At 35.7% G+C, this 15,517-nt stretch overlaps 2 protein-coding genes and 1 long non-coding RNA gene across 6 annotated transcripts; 2 read left to right on the forward strand and 1 right to left on the reverse strand.

Annotated features, from left to right (window-relative positions):
* The first annotated feature begins 194 nt into the window (after nucleotides 1-194).
* On the forward strand, nucleotides 195-2,868 carry LOC113561868. The gene is made up of 2 exons (XR_003406494.1): nucleotides 195-962; nucleotides 1,039-2,868. It is a non-coding gene; the product is annotated as an uncharacterized LOC113561868 (long non-coding RNA).
* On the reverse strand, nucleotides 2,657-11,854 carry LOC105285180 (facilitated trehalose transporter Tret1). 2 transcript variants are annotated; one of them, XM_011349214.3, is made up of 3 exons: nucleotides 11,100-11,854; nucleotides 10,858-11,017; nucleotides 2,657-5,350 (listed from the first exon to the last, which is right to left on the reverse strand). In XM_011349214.3, exon 3 carries the CDS (start codon nucleotides 5,303-5,305, stop codon nucleotides 3,884-3,886), a length of 1,422 nt encoding a protein of 473 aa, XP_011347516.1. In that variant the 5' UTR covers nucleotides 5,306-5,350; nucleotides 10,858-11,017; nucleotides 11,100-11,854; the 3' UTR covers nucleotides 2,657-3,883. The 2 variants fall into 2 exon arrangements, with proteins under 2 accessions (XP_011347516.1, XP_011347507.1); XM_011349205.3 differs by lacking the exons at nucleotides 10,858-11,017; nucleotides 11,100-11,854 and adding an exon at nucleotides 5,712-6,135.
* Nucleotides 11,855-12,662: 808 nt separating this feature from the next.
* LOC105285191 (spindle and kinetochore-associated protein 1) lies at nucleotides 12,663-15,477 on the forward strand. 3 transcript variants are annotated; one of them, XM_011349247.3, is made up of 6 exons: nucleotides 12,663-13,207; nucleotides 13,288-13,558; nucleotides 13,888-14,030; nucleotides 14,186-14,307; nucleotides 14,414-14,918; nucleotides 15,007-15,477. In XM_011349247.3, exons 3-6 carry the CDS (start codon nucleotides 13,913-13,915, stop codon nucleotides 15,162-15,164), a joined length of 903 nt encoding a protein of 300 aa, XP_011347549.1. In that variant the 5' UTR covers nucleotides 12,663-13,207; nucleotides 13,288-13,558; nucleotides 13,888-13,912; the 3' UTR covers nucleotides 15,165-15,477. The 3 variants fall into 3 exon arrangements, with proteins under 3 accessions (XP_011347549.1, XP_011347539.1, XP_011347529.1); XM_011349237.3 differs by having other exon boundaries at nucleotides 12,663-13,558; XM_011349227.3 differs by lacking the exons at nucleotides 12,663-13,207; nucleotides 13,288-13,558 and having other exon boundaries at nucleotides 13,583-14,030.
* The last annotated feature ends 40 nt before the right edge of the window (nucleotides 15,478-15,517 follow it).

Raw genomic sequence — 15,517 nt, forward strand, 5'->3', positions numbered from 1 at the left:
TTAGGGTCCTTATCAAGTGCGAAATAGTCACTTTCTACAAAAAAAATACATAACATAAACTATCGAAGACAAAATTATAAAAAATAAAAAATATAAAAATATATATAAAGAATTTCTGCGGGGTTTTGACAATAAAAAATATATAAAGGATTTCTGCGGCGATCAGACAATAAAAATTACAAAAATAACGTACTTCCAAAAAGCAACCATCAATTATCTCCAACGGGAGCAGCGACACAAACAAAAAGACACGTTGCGAAGACACTGAAACAGCGTCTTGCTCAGTTCAACACCGAATGACGAATTCACGCGTTCCGAGATAGATGTGTTTTTCGCAAAATATTGTTGTATACAATCGGTAGGTTCTCCGTGTCCTTTTGTAAGTTCAAGGTATTATTATGCCGCTTTATGAAGACCATCTCAGCAATTTCTCGTTTCTCGAGGTGGTCTTCACGATGCAAAATGTGAACATTCGTCCAGTCAAATTCGTGGTCATCTTCAAGCCTATGTTTACTAACCACAGACATGTTTACCGACTGTTTCCTAATATCGGAAATATGCTCCTTAATCCGCGTCTCAAGATGTCGCTTTGTCTGGCCCACGTAACACACATTACAATCACACACAATCAATTTTATAAACAACGCACAGTCAATTTTATAAACAACGCCGGTTCTTTTTTCATTCTTGGGTCTATCCTTACCGAGTCTAATCAAACAATTCAATTTCTTGGAAATAGTGAAAATTATGTTGTAACCATGTCGTTTAAGCAAATTTCGTAGGCTTGTAGTTACATTGTTGACAAATGGAACCTTAATGTATTTGTTACTAATGTCCTTTCTCTCACTGACCAAAGGATTGTCACGGAATTGAATCTCTCTTATTCTCTTTTTAATCTGTCAATGACTTCAACAGGGTAGCAATTGTTCATCAAAATTTCCTTGACAACATTAATGTTCGATGTATGGAAACGAGGGTCTGAAAGTAACAAAGCTCGATCCACTAAACTTTTAATGACGCCAACCTTTTGTTTATCAGGGTGATTCGAAAGAAAACTTATATAGCGGCCAGAAAACGTAGGCTTCCTGTACCAGTTAGTAACTAATCTTCCACCGTCCCTGATAACCGTGGTATCCAAAAAACTCAAGCCATCATCGATCTCCGTTTCACAGGTGAACTTAAGCCTCGGATGATAGCTATTAAACACATCAATAACATGCTGGACCTCGTCATTAGGTAAAATGGTGAAAATATCGTCAACATATCTATAGAAAATTAGTAATCCAAAACCGAGTTGACCAATGCAATAAAGTTCTAAATCTTCCATCACCGTGTCTGCCAAAATCGGAGGCAATGGAGAGCCCATTGGACTTCCAAAGATCTGCTGATACGTTTGTTCGTTAAAAGAAAAACATGTTGAATTTAAAATCAGCTCAATGGCATATTTGAACTGGTCAAAGTTAAATTTACAATTAGGAGCAATCAAATGCCATCTCTTATCTAATGCTGTAAATACTAATTCATTAGGAACATTAGTAAAAAGAGAAACAATGTCCAACGAAACTAGTGAACTCTGTGGCTCGATCTCCCTATTCCCAATTTCCCTGACGAAGGTCCAACTGTCACGAACGTGAGAAGCCGGTTTAGTAACCGAATCGCTCAAAATTTTATGAAAAAAACATGCTATGTCATAAGTAGGAGAACCTATGGAAGAGACAATAACTCGTAACGGATTGCCCTCTTTATGTATTTTGGGCAAACCATAACATTTGGCTAGATTAAAGCCAGTATTAAAAAGTTGTCTGTACCTATGCTCATCAATTAATTCAGAAATTCTTTATATATATTTTTATATTTTTTATTTTTTATAATTTTGTCTTTGATAGTTTGTGTTATGTATTGTTTTGTAGAAAGTGACTATTTCGCACTTGATAAGGACCCTAATTTGAGGTCGAAACGTAGTGCTACCAATATTTTGTTTCACCAGTTCTTGGTCATAAATAAAGAATTATCATATTACGTAGTTGTGTTACGTAGTTTCATTCCAGAAATTTAAAAATATATCATAACTATATTTTTTCCATTTTTTATCTTTATTTCTGTCTCTCTGCAATTAATAATCTTTAAAACTGAAAACAATGCATGAAAAAAACATTAAAAGTTTTATAAAATGTTTTTATGTCGGATAATGAGAAATTTGAACCAACCAATGATCACGCAGTGTAATAATTAATTAAGTATAAGATATACATATATTACAAAAGAATAAATTACATATTCATTTGGTGAGAAAATGTCCGCATAATTTTCCTTTCATAAAAATTAATATACATTTTTAGAGATTTCAATGAATTACATGAATTAAAAATGAATGTATTCTTTTCACATAAGTAAAGTTATTTTAAGTAAAAGAAAATGTCCGCATGATATTTTCCTTTCATGATAGTTAAACCTAATAGCAACAAAACTGCATCAATCTTAAAAACTCATAACATTAAAGCAAAATATGATAAAATTTACGACTTATAAACGAAATAAGAAGAAACTATACAAAACCAACTTGATAATATTAATCACATGAATGTAGAGTAATCGATGTCAATTTGTGATTTCATAACAAAAATTTCAGGAATTGGTACGTCAAATAATACGTATTGATGTTTAACAATAATTTATTTGCAGCGAGCAAGTAGATATATATTAAACATTTTTACATATTTGTACATTTGTACAACGCTCAATACAGAAACTATACTATATTAACAAATTGTTCAGAGGATGATTCAACCAACATACTCTTAAAAATATCAATTCTGATTACAATCCCTGTATCTGAAACACTGTAACCTACTTTAACAGCCACTAAAAGTAAGTAATTCTATATATTACATCAACTTTAGATTTTAATTTTTAATTTTAAGCTCTAACATCATTATTTATAATTATAGAACAAAAATCAAGATTTGGGCTAGTCATTAGGTGAAACAGTATTTCCATACAAGATTTTATGAATTGATGAGACCATTGAATGACGCGAAACCAATCGTACGTAACAATCGAAACGAAATCGTATGTAACATTATTAATAAACATTGAAATACAATTTTAATTTTTACGTACTATAAAATATTATTTCACTGAAAAATAATAACTTTGCAATAATTCAGTAATAATTTAATAATGTACGAAATAATAATTAATAAAAATTATTTTATACAACAATTGAGTACATTATCAAATAGAGCTGAAGGATCTTTGATAAGTTTAATTTGTACATATGATTTAATTTGTATGATGATATAGCATGATGTGATACAGTCCTAACTTAACTAATAATCAACATAGTGTAAGTAGTAAGCTTTATACAAGTTTACAAAAAAATCAGTCTTATTATACAATAAAATCATCAGTATCATCAAGATACGATAGTTTTCCTTTAACCCTCGAACAGCGGACCAATCAGCAATATTTGTATAATGTTCGTGTTCCAGAATCGTATTTTACATTCAATTTCGCAATCCCGATCATGCTTCTTAAATATTTATGCCTCAACAAGATGTGACTAATACCCGACAATGGAGAGAAAAATTAATATATTTTTTTTTCATTCTCATCGTCACAGACCGACTCAATTTTCTAAAGGAGGGTCAAAATAGTGCCATAGTGATAACGTGTATACGGATATCGGAATTGTAAAAGTATGTATGCTGCGGGGCATGGAACTAGAGAGTATATAATTGATATATAATTTCTTTCATTGTATATCAATTTATATTAAAAGATTTACAATTTCAAATATCTTGTTCAAGTACCGCAACTTATTCTATATGTACAGTTTGTTTTTTTTTCTCTCCATTCAAAGGAACATTCTGACTTAGGAATATTAGCCACGATTTAACTCTCTTTGTATCTGGTCCAACGTCTTACCCTTGGTCTCAGGAACCAGGAAATGAACAAACACTATGCCAACGGCACAAAATCCGGAAAATATCCAAAAGGTGCCGTACGAGTCCACAGCCTCGGTCATGTTTGAGTAAAATTTCGTGACCACGAAGGCCATGAGCCAGTTGAAGAGGCAGGCGCTGCTACCGGCGACTCCTTTCACTTCCGGTGCGAAGAGCTCCGGCATCATCATCCACGGGATTGGTCCAAAACCGAAGGAGAACAGAATGAGGAAGATACACAGCGGAATAAGCGCGAACCATTTGAGATCGTCGAAGGCGTGGGTGTATTTAGAGCAATAGAAGTAAACTCCGAGGAGCAGAGTCATCAGGAACATAACTACGATGGACGCGAGTAAGAGTATTCTTCTGCCCAGCCGATCGATGACGAGAGTGCCGAAAAAGACTGACACCACTTGTACCGCTCCGACAATAATGGCAGCCTCGTTGGCCTCTATGGAACTGCCTGCCTTAGTGAAGATGTCCGAGGCGTAGAAGATAATGGAGTTCACGCCGCTCATTTGTTGGAAGAGCATCAGTCCATAAGCGATGACGAAGCCCTTCTGTACAGCACGGGACCGGATGGCGGCCTTGAGGGATATATTACTTCGACTGCTCTCCTCGAGCGCTTGACGATGTGCCTGCAATTCGCCTTCGATGTTGTACTGATCACCCCGAAGCCTGATCAAGCTCTTCCTGGCGCCGTCTTCGTTCCCTTTCTTCAAGTAATACACCGGCGTTTCCGGCATGAAGAAGAACACCGCGAAGAAGATCAGCGGCACGATCGCCGAGATGATCGACAGGTGCATCATGTTGTCGAGGAAGTTGCCGAGGAGGTACGCCGCCAGGATACCTATCGTGAGCATCAGCTGGAAGTAAGAACCGAGCGTGCCACGAATTTCGCTCTCTGATATCTCCGCCGTGTAGAGAGGCGCGGCCACACAGAAAGCGCCGCTACTGATACCCAGGATGAATCTGCCAGCATAGAACATGGCCACTGAGTTGGAGAAGATGATGAGCAGCCAGCCGACGGTAAAGGGAACCACCATGAGCAGCATGGAAGTCTTCCTACCGATGAGGTCTGCCAGCACGCCGATCGGGATGCATATCGCACCTGCTCCGAGAGTGGCGAGCGATCCTACCCAAGAGAACTCCTCTGCGCTGATAGGTATGCCATAATTTCTGATCAAATTCACGCCGTTTTCCCCAGCGGGCGACGACCAACCGAGCACCATACCAGCAGCGACCGCACCTAGCGTTGCAGCTATGCCAGCCAGATATTGTGGCAACCTCCTCGCTTTACCAAACTGGCCATTGCTGGAGACCAATGTCTGCTGCGAGATACCAATCTTCTCTTCGGTCATGTTGCCTTGACCACCCGCTGACAAAAGTGGCGTGCTCTCGTCGGTCTAGAAGAGAGATACGAACCGTCATTGAAGCAAGCTTGATATACACTAGTTGTCATGCAATGACTGAATTACGGTGAGCTGTATTCTTGAGTGGATTGATTGCTTAATGTTTATATGTTTAATGCTTAATATTTATATTGCTTAATGCTTAATGTTTATATTGCTTAATGCTTAATGTTTATTCTCTTATGTACGGTTTCTGTTAATGATTTTTTCTTTAATGCATCTCTCGAAGAGATCGTTCCAAGGTAAAATTATGACGCAAGATGATGAAAATTCCTTCTGATAGATTATTTATGTCAGCGTTCCGAAACAAAGCAGGTGTGGAAAATAAAGATATTTTGCGATTGGAATTACGTACCGTCGAGCATGTTGCCGCCGCATTTTCGGCGTCCCACGTATAATCCGTCATTTTGACGGGAGTTCTTTCGTGGCCTATTACGGTTATTACTTTATTAATCTATTCTGACAAATTGTTGGAAGAAGTACAACAGATTGACAGTTTGCTTGACGTGTAACGCAGGAATGTGCAAATTCATTGTTGTGTTTATCGTGTTTATCAGTTGATAGGCGTCATAGACAAAATATAATGTAGAGATGTATAAAAGATATCTCTTCTGTTTACTTTTCGAATAATATGGTGACAGCTATGACAACGCCATACGGCTTTGTTAAACGCCCGCGCTTTACAAATACTCGTACATAGGATTACAAAAGCTTAATTTTTTAATGAAATGGTGTGGTGTAATCTGTGCGATAAAGTTAATTAAAAAAAAGAACAGAACAGATTATTACTATAATTACTATAGAAATATCGATTATTAATTACTTTGCAAATACTAATTATTAATTACATCATTTCGCGCTGTTTAATTTCATAGAACAATTCTCGCATTGTCTTCCGCCTTAAAGAAAGTAAGATTAGAAAATAATAAAACGTTATCTCCACTGTGAAAAACCACGTTTATCGTTTCGAAGTTGTAAAAACATCTTGGAATATGCGATTGATAACGCTCTATCCGCATCTTATCATGCTTTCTATCTTAAATCGGTGCATAAGCTCTTGCCGATGGATTGATGAATGGATTTTGTCTTAAAAGATGACTCCTTTCCAAGTGGTATTTGCACGTTGGGAAAAACGATGGGAAAAATAGAAATCGTAGAAAATAATGGAAAATCCTTTGATTGGTTTATGCTGTATCGATTGTTTTATTTCAATAAAGAAAAGTTGCAAAATCGGCAAGAATGCATTGAATCTAATAATAAATTATCCGAGTTTCTATTCCTAGTTAATTTTTTAAATGCAAATGTAAATGCAAATGTATATATTAATTATATATTAATTTAAAAAGAACACGATTAAACAGCGAGGGCATTTTCAAGTGCCGTACAAAGATTATCATATCGCTACTTACATATATATCTTTTACACTTATCTCTGAATATTATATCAGTAATCTTTATTAAAAATTTGGAGTACTCCCGACCTTCACATTTTTAACGTGTTCATTCGTGCATTCGTGCATTCGAGTGCCAGATAACATTGGATATTAAACTAAATGACTAGGTCATTTAGTTTAAATGTTAACTGTTCGTTTGAGATCACTAAAGAAACAAACGGAAGAAACAACATGAATTTTCGATTTTTGCGACTGTAACATACTCTACCATGTGTATTATTTAAAAAGAATTTATTACATATTCGCGCGCGCTTTACAACAGTGTTTACTCGCACTTCCTTACCTGTGCATTATATCATCGTATCGTTTGTTGCACACCGAAAAGTTGTGCAATACTGCATCAAACGAATTATTTCACACAGGAAAGTCCAAAAAGCAGCAGAAAGCACTCGCGCGATGCGTGATGGAAGAAATTGTTTAGATAAAATTTTTAATATTAGATTAAAGACAAAACGTAAAGTGTTTTATATCGCTCGACTTCCGGTGCTGAAAACACGAATACCTTGCCGGTTTTATCGTTCAAGTGGTTTATAATTAATATTCAGATGGAACTGATATTCTTGATTCAACGCGATAGCGAAAGCTGTACTTCTATCTTTCTTTGCTTTATTCTAAATTTATTTGATAAAATGCTCGATCGTTCTGTTATTATGCTATTCATCTTGCGAAATTAAGCTTGCAGAATAATGATGAAAAAAAGAATTCGTCGAATTACGCAGAAGCCGCCGCAGAAGAAATTGATATCAAGCACGACGTACGTTCCTTTTTTTAGATACTAGCATACGATATCAAAACAAGATAGACATGATTCTTCCGATATTGTTCCGATAACAATGCGCATTACGTAAATCGTACACGGCACGCTCGTTTTTAGCGAGCATTGATTGATCGGGTAAATGCAGCATTCATTTATCTGAGATTCCGATTCATTGCACGTACAACAATTCTCCGTAATATAGAACTTGAACTGAATACTAATAATACGCGCAGTAAACGAAGCTTTTCATTGCTATACGTAGCGTCTATCGCAATGTTACACTAACAATGTCTTAAAACTTTGTTTTTGCTATCGTATATAGCGCGTTATCGTTTTTCTATGTTTGGCATGTACGTCGTATGTCATTCTGTTATCTGAGATCATGAACCTTCACCTTCGTACAAGTGCAACGCAATAAAGCATCTATCGAATTCCATATAATTTCATTTTTATCACTATTTTGCTCAGCTCGCTGATACCTCCTGTTCTCTCTCTCTCTCTCTCTCTCGCTCTGCGACGTTACAATTTCACAGACCATTAGATAAACGATTAACACGTTATGGTGATAGAATGACTGATATTACAAATCCGGACTTCGTACAGTTGAATTATATCTGCTATACAATATCGTAATATTAAGTTTTCTCTGCAAATATAAATTTTTGTGAATTTTTATTTCGTAAAAAGGACAATTTATCTGTATTCGGCATTAATATTTTTCTGTCGCTATCCTCCTTAAATTTATCGCACGAAGAGATAGAGAAATTAATTTATTACATATCCATTCCATTACATTCCGCGATTGTAAGACTTAAGAAAATATTTTTTTCCATCATTTGAGTAAAGAATTTATTATTTTGTCGATTAAATTTGCGATTTGGTTTGTATTAAAGCAATATAAATGCTAATACATTGCATGAAATTATCGCGGGAACACATCATAATCACAAGGATACCAATGCGATAAATGATGATACAATAAGTCAAGAGATAAGTCTGTCAACGAGATTAAATATACGTGTCATGAAGTATTAGCAGACTTTACTGCTATGGATTTCTAGCCACGCTTCGTTTAATCGCTGCAATGTATTATACGGATTGAACGTAAAAAAATGAAACGACCGTACTTGTGATAAGCGTGTACGGCGCGTTGTATTTCGACGAATTTCTTACGCAAGACTGTGTCTTTAGTAGAGAAATACTACGCTTGAATTTTGGACAAACGATTGTTTCACAGATAACAGTGAAACTTACATCATTTCAAAGAATTCTAGGTAAACAGGATATGCGATAATCGAAACTTGTTATACGGGCCGAATTAAGTCAGACCGAGACGATAAAAATCGACTGATACGGTGATATAATATACGTAAAAATAGATATAATGTACAATTTTTACGAAAAGAGTGACTCGTTCGTCGTTTAATTTACTCGCTTGTGAATAAATTTGGTCAAGCATATCCGCGCTCACATGTTCGTTATCTTTACGTATATGCTTGTCTTACTAAATGTAAAATGTATTACTGACGCACAGTATCGTGCAATGTATAGATTACTCGTAATGCAATGTATTCAATATCATTTTCAGTTTTTTTTTAAGGTCTGAGACAAATCGTAGTTGAAAATATTTACATTGCCGTGGAGATTAGTTAGATGTAAATAGAGCAATTTAATGGAGCAACGTGCAATTTTAATGAGAATTGATTTATTAATGAGAATACGTTTGATATCATCGAACATTGATGTTGAACATTCATATTTAGTTATATTGATACTTATATACATAATATATTAATTAATAATGGATAAGAAATAGATGAGTAATTTTTAATTAAACATTGTTACATGGCAATAACGGATAAATAAAAAGTATTCTAATCCTTGAAATAGAAGAATTTAGAAAACAGATTGTTTTACGAAGAAATTTTAATACTTTACAATAATTACCATTATATCATTTCAACAATCCAATTATTTTCCCGAAAATCTAATCATTAAGATTATTAAGAAAAATAAAATGACATTTTCGCGCTTATTTAAGCACATATTACGTCATGTGAGATCGTCAATCGCACAAAAATGATTTATGTAACCACCTGTGGTTTCTTATGTAAGTAACAATACGAGCCCGCGAGGTCCCATCCATAATTTTCGTACCGTTGTAATTTTCCATTCGTCAAAATGATACGGAAAGAGCACGGGAATCATAGTATCGAAATGTCGGATGGAATCGAATAATCGATAGACCGTAAACAATGTATTACAAAAAGCGCGATTAAACCTCCGCCGCTCATGTTTTTCGCGACCGATAAGCGTTATAGCGTGGTATTATTATAATATAATTATTATAAATATCACATTCTCATATATTTAATCAAAAATAGTAATAATCTCGGTCTTCTGTATTCTAGTTTTTCTTATTTGTTAACAAAATCATTGAATTCATTAATGTAATCTAAGCATTAATCCAAAAATATCAGCAAATAATACTGTATAGCATTATTATAATTATTATTAATAATTTACTAGTTAATTAATTAACTAATAAATTGTAATTAATTAACTAGTGTGTTAATTATAATAAAGTTTTTGCGAAACCAAAGATGACACATGTGCAAAAATGTTGAAAAAAATCGTGAAATATGAAAAAACATTGCAATATAAAATTGCAAGAGTAATAAAAAAGAATTTATAAACATGCACATCGATAACGTGCTGACGTTGAATTTTAAGTGTTATTTTAAAGTCAAAGCGAATGCGTAATATAATGAAGCGATTATCGTTTTAAACGTGAATTTTTTGTAAAAATATGAAACAGGCCATAACTACTTTATTACTTCTAAACGTCAGTGTGATAACACATCATTTGATAAACGTTCTTTTACGTACAACCGCGCGCGCCTTTTACTCACGCGCGCGCGCTTAATTCATATTAATTTCGCGTTGCACGCTTTTGCGCAATTACACCAACAAAAATCATCTCTTACTAGTTTCAAACGTGTGGAAGATAGAAAATACGGGTCACCAACCTACCCAACTTTTAAAATAAAATGTATAAACACCTTCAAAAAACAAAATTGAAAATATTATCAATTAAAAATACCGAAGATGCTTAACGAAGGTGTTAAACACAATGCGAAATCTAATAGAGAATAAAGAGAGCGCAGCCGAAAAAAATAGGGAAAATCGTGGGTGATTCTCTCTATTTTTTTCTGATTCTGAAATAAGTTCTTTGTAGGAGGATCGCTGATACATGAACGTCAATTCGGCTTATAGGATTGATTACGCACCGTGCACCTATTTCTGCTGCTCCTACTTCCTCGTCAATGATCTACTCGTCGGAGGCGGTAGCGACGTACAAGGAACGACTGTTACTGCTAAATCCAGAGCCGGCACCGCGTACGACGGCGTACGATGAAGTACTTGCAGCAGCTGCCGGAATATCCGCCACTGATCGTCAACCCGCAAGAATTCAATTCTTATCAGTCGCATACAGTATGCCGAACGCGAAGATACGAAGTGTGATACGTACGCGTACATGTACGTTTATCTTGATTTCATTGACGTGGTCGATTCGTGTCTTTCGCACCGCGCAGCGGTGCAGCACAAAGAGCCTCCTCGAGCTTCCGACGAGACGTGACTCCCCCGCAGCCGTGATCCCCGTGCGTTTCTTCGTCGCGCGGCACAATCAATCCGACAATCACGGTTAATTATTTTTAGTGGGACGGATCCTGTCCCCCGCTTAACACGATAATTGCGCATAATGGCGCGAAATTGTCATGTCGGCAATTTACGAGGAAACGAGCGGCATCCACTGAAAATCGACGTGCGGGATCCGGGTGCGTCTGGACCGCGGGTTTCCCAGAGCCACAGAATACTTGACGAAGCATCAAGGACATAGAGATAAATGCGTCTTGCACATTTCGAAGCTGCAAAAGCGAACGCGCGTCACACTCCGGAAAACTTCGCAAGATTATAGAATTGCAAAATAATTTAACTTAAACTTAAATGACTAAAATTTAAATTAAAATTGAGGAAAATCACCTGGGTTCCTCTTGCATTCCACCGCGATAACAGCTTTTTATACGACACAACGGAAGCCGCAACGGACACGTTGTTACTTTACGTCCGGGCCACGTGTTTTGTGGTATCAGCGGATATTCAGCCGCAGGGTCTCAGGAATGTAAAAATAAGAAGTGTTGCACAATGTAGCAAATCGGGAAGGAGCATAAAGTTTATGCGGCGACGTACTCGCGCACCACTTGCGCAAATGCATCGTAATTTCAGGGAATTCATTTTCCTCGTTTATCTGTGTACATTAATATAAATTTGCATAAAAGATTAATTCAAGAAAAGGAAGAAAAATCAGGAAAAGAAAAATTATACGTTACTACCCAGGCAGCACATGTTAGCCTAATATATGTTTCTTAGACGTATCTAATGTCTAAGAAACATAAAGTACCATTTAAGAAACGGTTTAAATAGAAACCGTTTTTAGACCTCAATTTTAAAAACGTATTTTCCACGTTTCCACAGAAACGAAAAATGTGTTTTATTCAATTGATTTGAAATTATATAATTAATATAGAAAAAATAGTAATTTCTACTTACTTTGCGAGTATTCATTATTTTTACATCATACGTTTCAATGTACTCGATTATGGAACAAGAGACAAAAATCAACACAAGTGTGTGTGATTCCCACCTCTGATTCACCAAGCGACCGATAGATGGCCAGGCCAGACGTGACGTTCTCGCAAGTAACATTTGTGTTATCACCTTGTAAATAACCATCCGGAAAACCGATCCAATACTCTTTTCTTCTTCTTTTCTTTTGAAACTTTTGAGATCGCTGTTACTTGAAGTGATATTTCAAAAGAGTGAGATTCCACTACACGAAATTTAGAGAGTAATTCATAAAATATAAAAATGTAGTTTTTTAGAAAAATGTGACTTAACTCTGTCTATCCTTGAGGCACTGATATATAGAATTGATAAATATTTTTCTGATGGTTTCTGAAACGTTTCTCCTAACGTTTTTTCGTTGGACATTTTTCTCCTAAATAAACGTTTCAATGAAATGGTTATGAAACGTTACGGCAAAACGTTTATGAAACGGTTTTGAAACCAATGTGTGCTGCCTGGGTATTGTCTTTCGTTGCGATGTTATCTCTCTTTGAGATACACATGTAATTTTTGTTGATTTGACTGTCGATTCCAGATAACGTACAATATGCGTATGATGCCTCTGGAATACTTCCCATCCAGCGATTAGTATTTTTTGCACCTATCTCGCAGCGTGATTCAGTTAGCATACTTTCTTTTTAATCTTGCGGAATCTTGTGAATGGTACGGATCGGCGTTTTTCAAAATCCGTATCTCGCTCTTCGAGGAGTTCAGGTGCAATCGCTCACGCGTGAATTATCGCTGAGAGTGCGAACGGGATGCATGCAAGTATATCTGATATTGTCGAGCAGATTTGTGGTTACATTTGAATGATGTAAATCGATATCTGACGGATATAACGATACCAATGCGACTTCATCCTCGACCTTGGTTTTCCGTTTCACTATCGAGTGAAACAAGAGTTTCCGACGCCCTTTTACATATGTTATTAGCTGACAATTGTAAACCTTATTGGTAATGTTATTAGTGGCATAATCGTAAATCATTAATTTTTTGTTAACGTAGCTTGTTATCTTAACTCATTTCTATTCCAGGCGATATATTTAAATATGAAACGTACAGCGAGAGATAAAAGATACGAACCACCATCTTGCCCCGCACACCTCGTTCGCGGTTTACCATTGGTCGGCTTCTTTTTTACGAGGACGCTCACGTGACGAATCCATAGTTTCATGGCTTGCGGAACACTCTAGAAATTTTCTATCTGATAACCAATCAACGCGTTCATGCGAAACATAAAATAGTAGTATGAAGTGACCAAATTCACTAAAACATCTGCGGCTTCATTGGCTGATACAAACTTAAGTACTTAATAATCACTTTAGGAACACGCTGGGGAAAGATAAACCTAACCACTTTGACAAATTCAAATTTAAATCGTTTAACTTTCATAACCTCTCTCCCGCCTTTTGAACCGGCATGTCACAAACGTCACAAATAATTTTGATATTTCTCGACGCGTTGTTATTATACTTGTAAATATATTTTACCAACCAAAAAGGGAGCAGTATAACGTCATTTTGATAACAGAGTGATAACTACAAACAGCTTTCTCCAAGTTTACATATGACATGTTTTTGACGCGATAGACATAATTTTTATCATATTTGCATATAAAGTTGAATCAATTTCAGCTTGCGCAGTACATTGAAATCAGACATGGATAAGCAGGGTAACTTGGACGATAAACAGAATAATAGAGATAATTTCGAGCAAATAATTGATAGACAGTTGACAAAATTATGTCAACTCGATGGAGCCACACGGTTGATAAAAAGTAAGTTATCGCCTGTTACTTATTTCACGACACGTCATGAGGCTTATATTTTAAACTTTGTGTCACATAAAATTTATCTCAACATGTTTTTATCCAACTATCTAAGAGAGAGAAAGAAATTATATGATTACAAATTTACATTTTCTAACTTGTAGGTAAAGCCAGTGTAAAAGATGAACTTCAAAGAATGCATAACGAAGTATTGGAGGTCTCAGTTGGTGTTCAGAACTTGAGGCAGATGCTAGAAAAGCTTAAGGAACAAAATGTTCGTTGCAGAGTAAGTTGACTAAATCATTTATTAACATTTACTTGCATTTATCTTACTGTTAGTAAAATATGTGAAAGTTTTTTTCCTCTATCCATTCCTTTATCATGTTTATTAGGAATTATCATCGCTGATTGACGTTCTGAACAAACGAATCTTACATCAGACAGAGAACGTTCCTGAAGAAGTCATACAAAGCTTTCAGAATGTAAATAAGCAAATATGTGCTCAAGCCATAGTCTCCCCTAATATATTAGACTACACCACAAATTCAAGCCAATCTGTGACCAGAACGGCACAGAAGACACCTGGCAGTGTCTACAGGAACACGGAGAAACGAGAAACGTTAAAGGACTGCAAGAGGACGCTTTTCAATGAACCAGATAACCAAATATGCCACACGGTACCACTTATCACCGTGGAGGAATTTAATAAGTTGCCTAAGTACATTATCGGCAGGCAAACCTTGGACACGATCAATAGCTTGATAAGCGCTATAAATCAAACGCTAATCGCGAAATACACGATCTTATCGTTGGGTAAGGCCGCTGCCCAAAAGAAAGGCGAAATTAATCTGTACCTGCAGTATAAAAAGCAAGAACTGGATGTGCAGGAGAAAAATGGTAAATATTCCAGTTTTATCAATGCATATGTTCAATTAGCTGGATGCATCCGAATACTGCAAGTTCCATCGATATAATTTTCTTTCAGAATACCTCTACTTTTTCACAGCCGAGGATTATTATGAGCAGACAAAAACAAAACTCGACAAAACTAAGTTAAACTTGATAACTGCGTTACGCCACTGCAAACGTTTGCGTGAATACAGGATAAAAAATGTGTTAAACTATGTAATAGTACCGCATTAATTAACACACAATCTGTATATAGTTTTTATTAATTACTCACTTGTAAAAATTAAGTTTGTCATGGATTGGAATAGAAGCTACTGTAATTTACTAACACTGATATTATTACATATGTGATTAAAGAAAGAATATAGCCTCTTACAGGCAAATTTTACAGTCATCTGTCAATCTCTTTTGTAATACTCGTACTGTAATCGCTAATGATTAATTATTATTGAATGACTAGTTATTAGATAGTCGCAAAGATTTAACGATATATTAATGATCAATCTATATATTTTCACATTTTTCTACGAATAAATTAGCGTATAAATTTAACCTCCACATCTGTTTTTATTTGTACATGAGAGACA

Source organism: Ooceraea biroi, chromosome 4 (genome assembly GCF_003672135.1).
Source record: "Ooceraea biroi isolate clonal line C1 chromosome 4, Obir_v5.4, whole genome shotgun sequence".
NCBI lineage: Eukaryota > Metazoa > Arthropoda > Insecta > Hymenoptera > Formicidae > Ooceraea > Ooceraea biroi.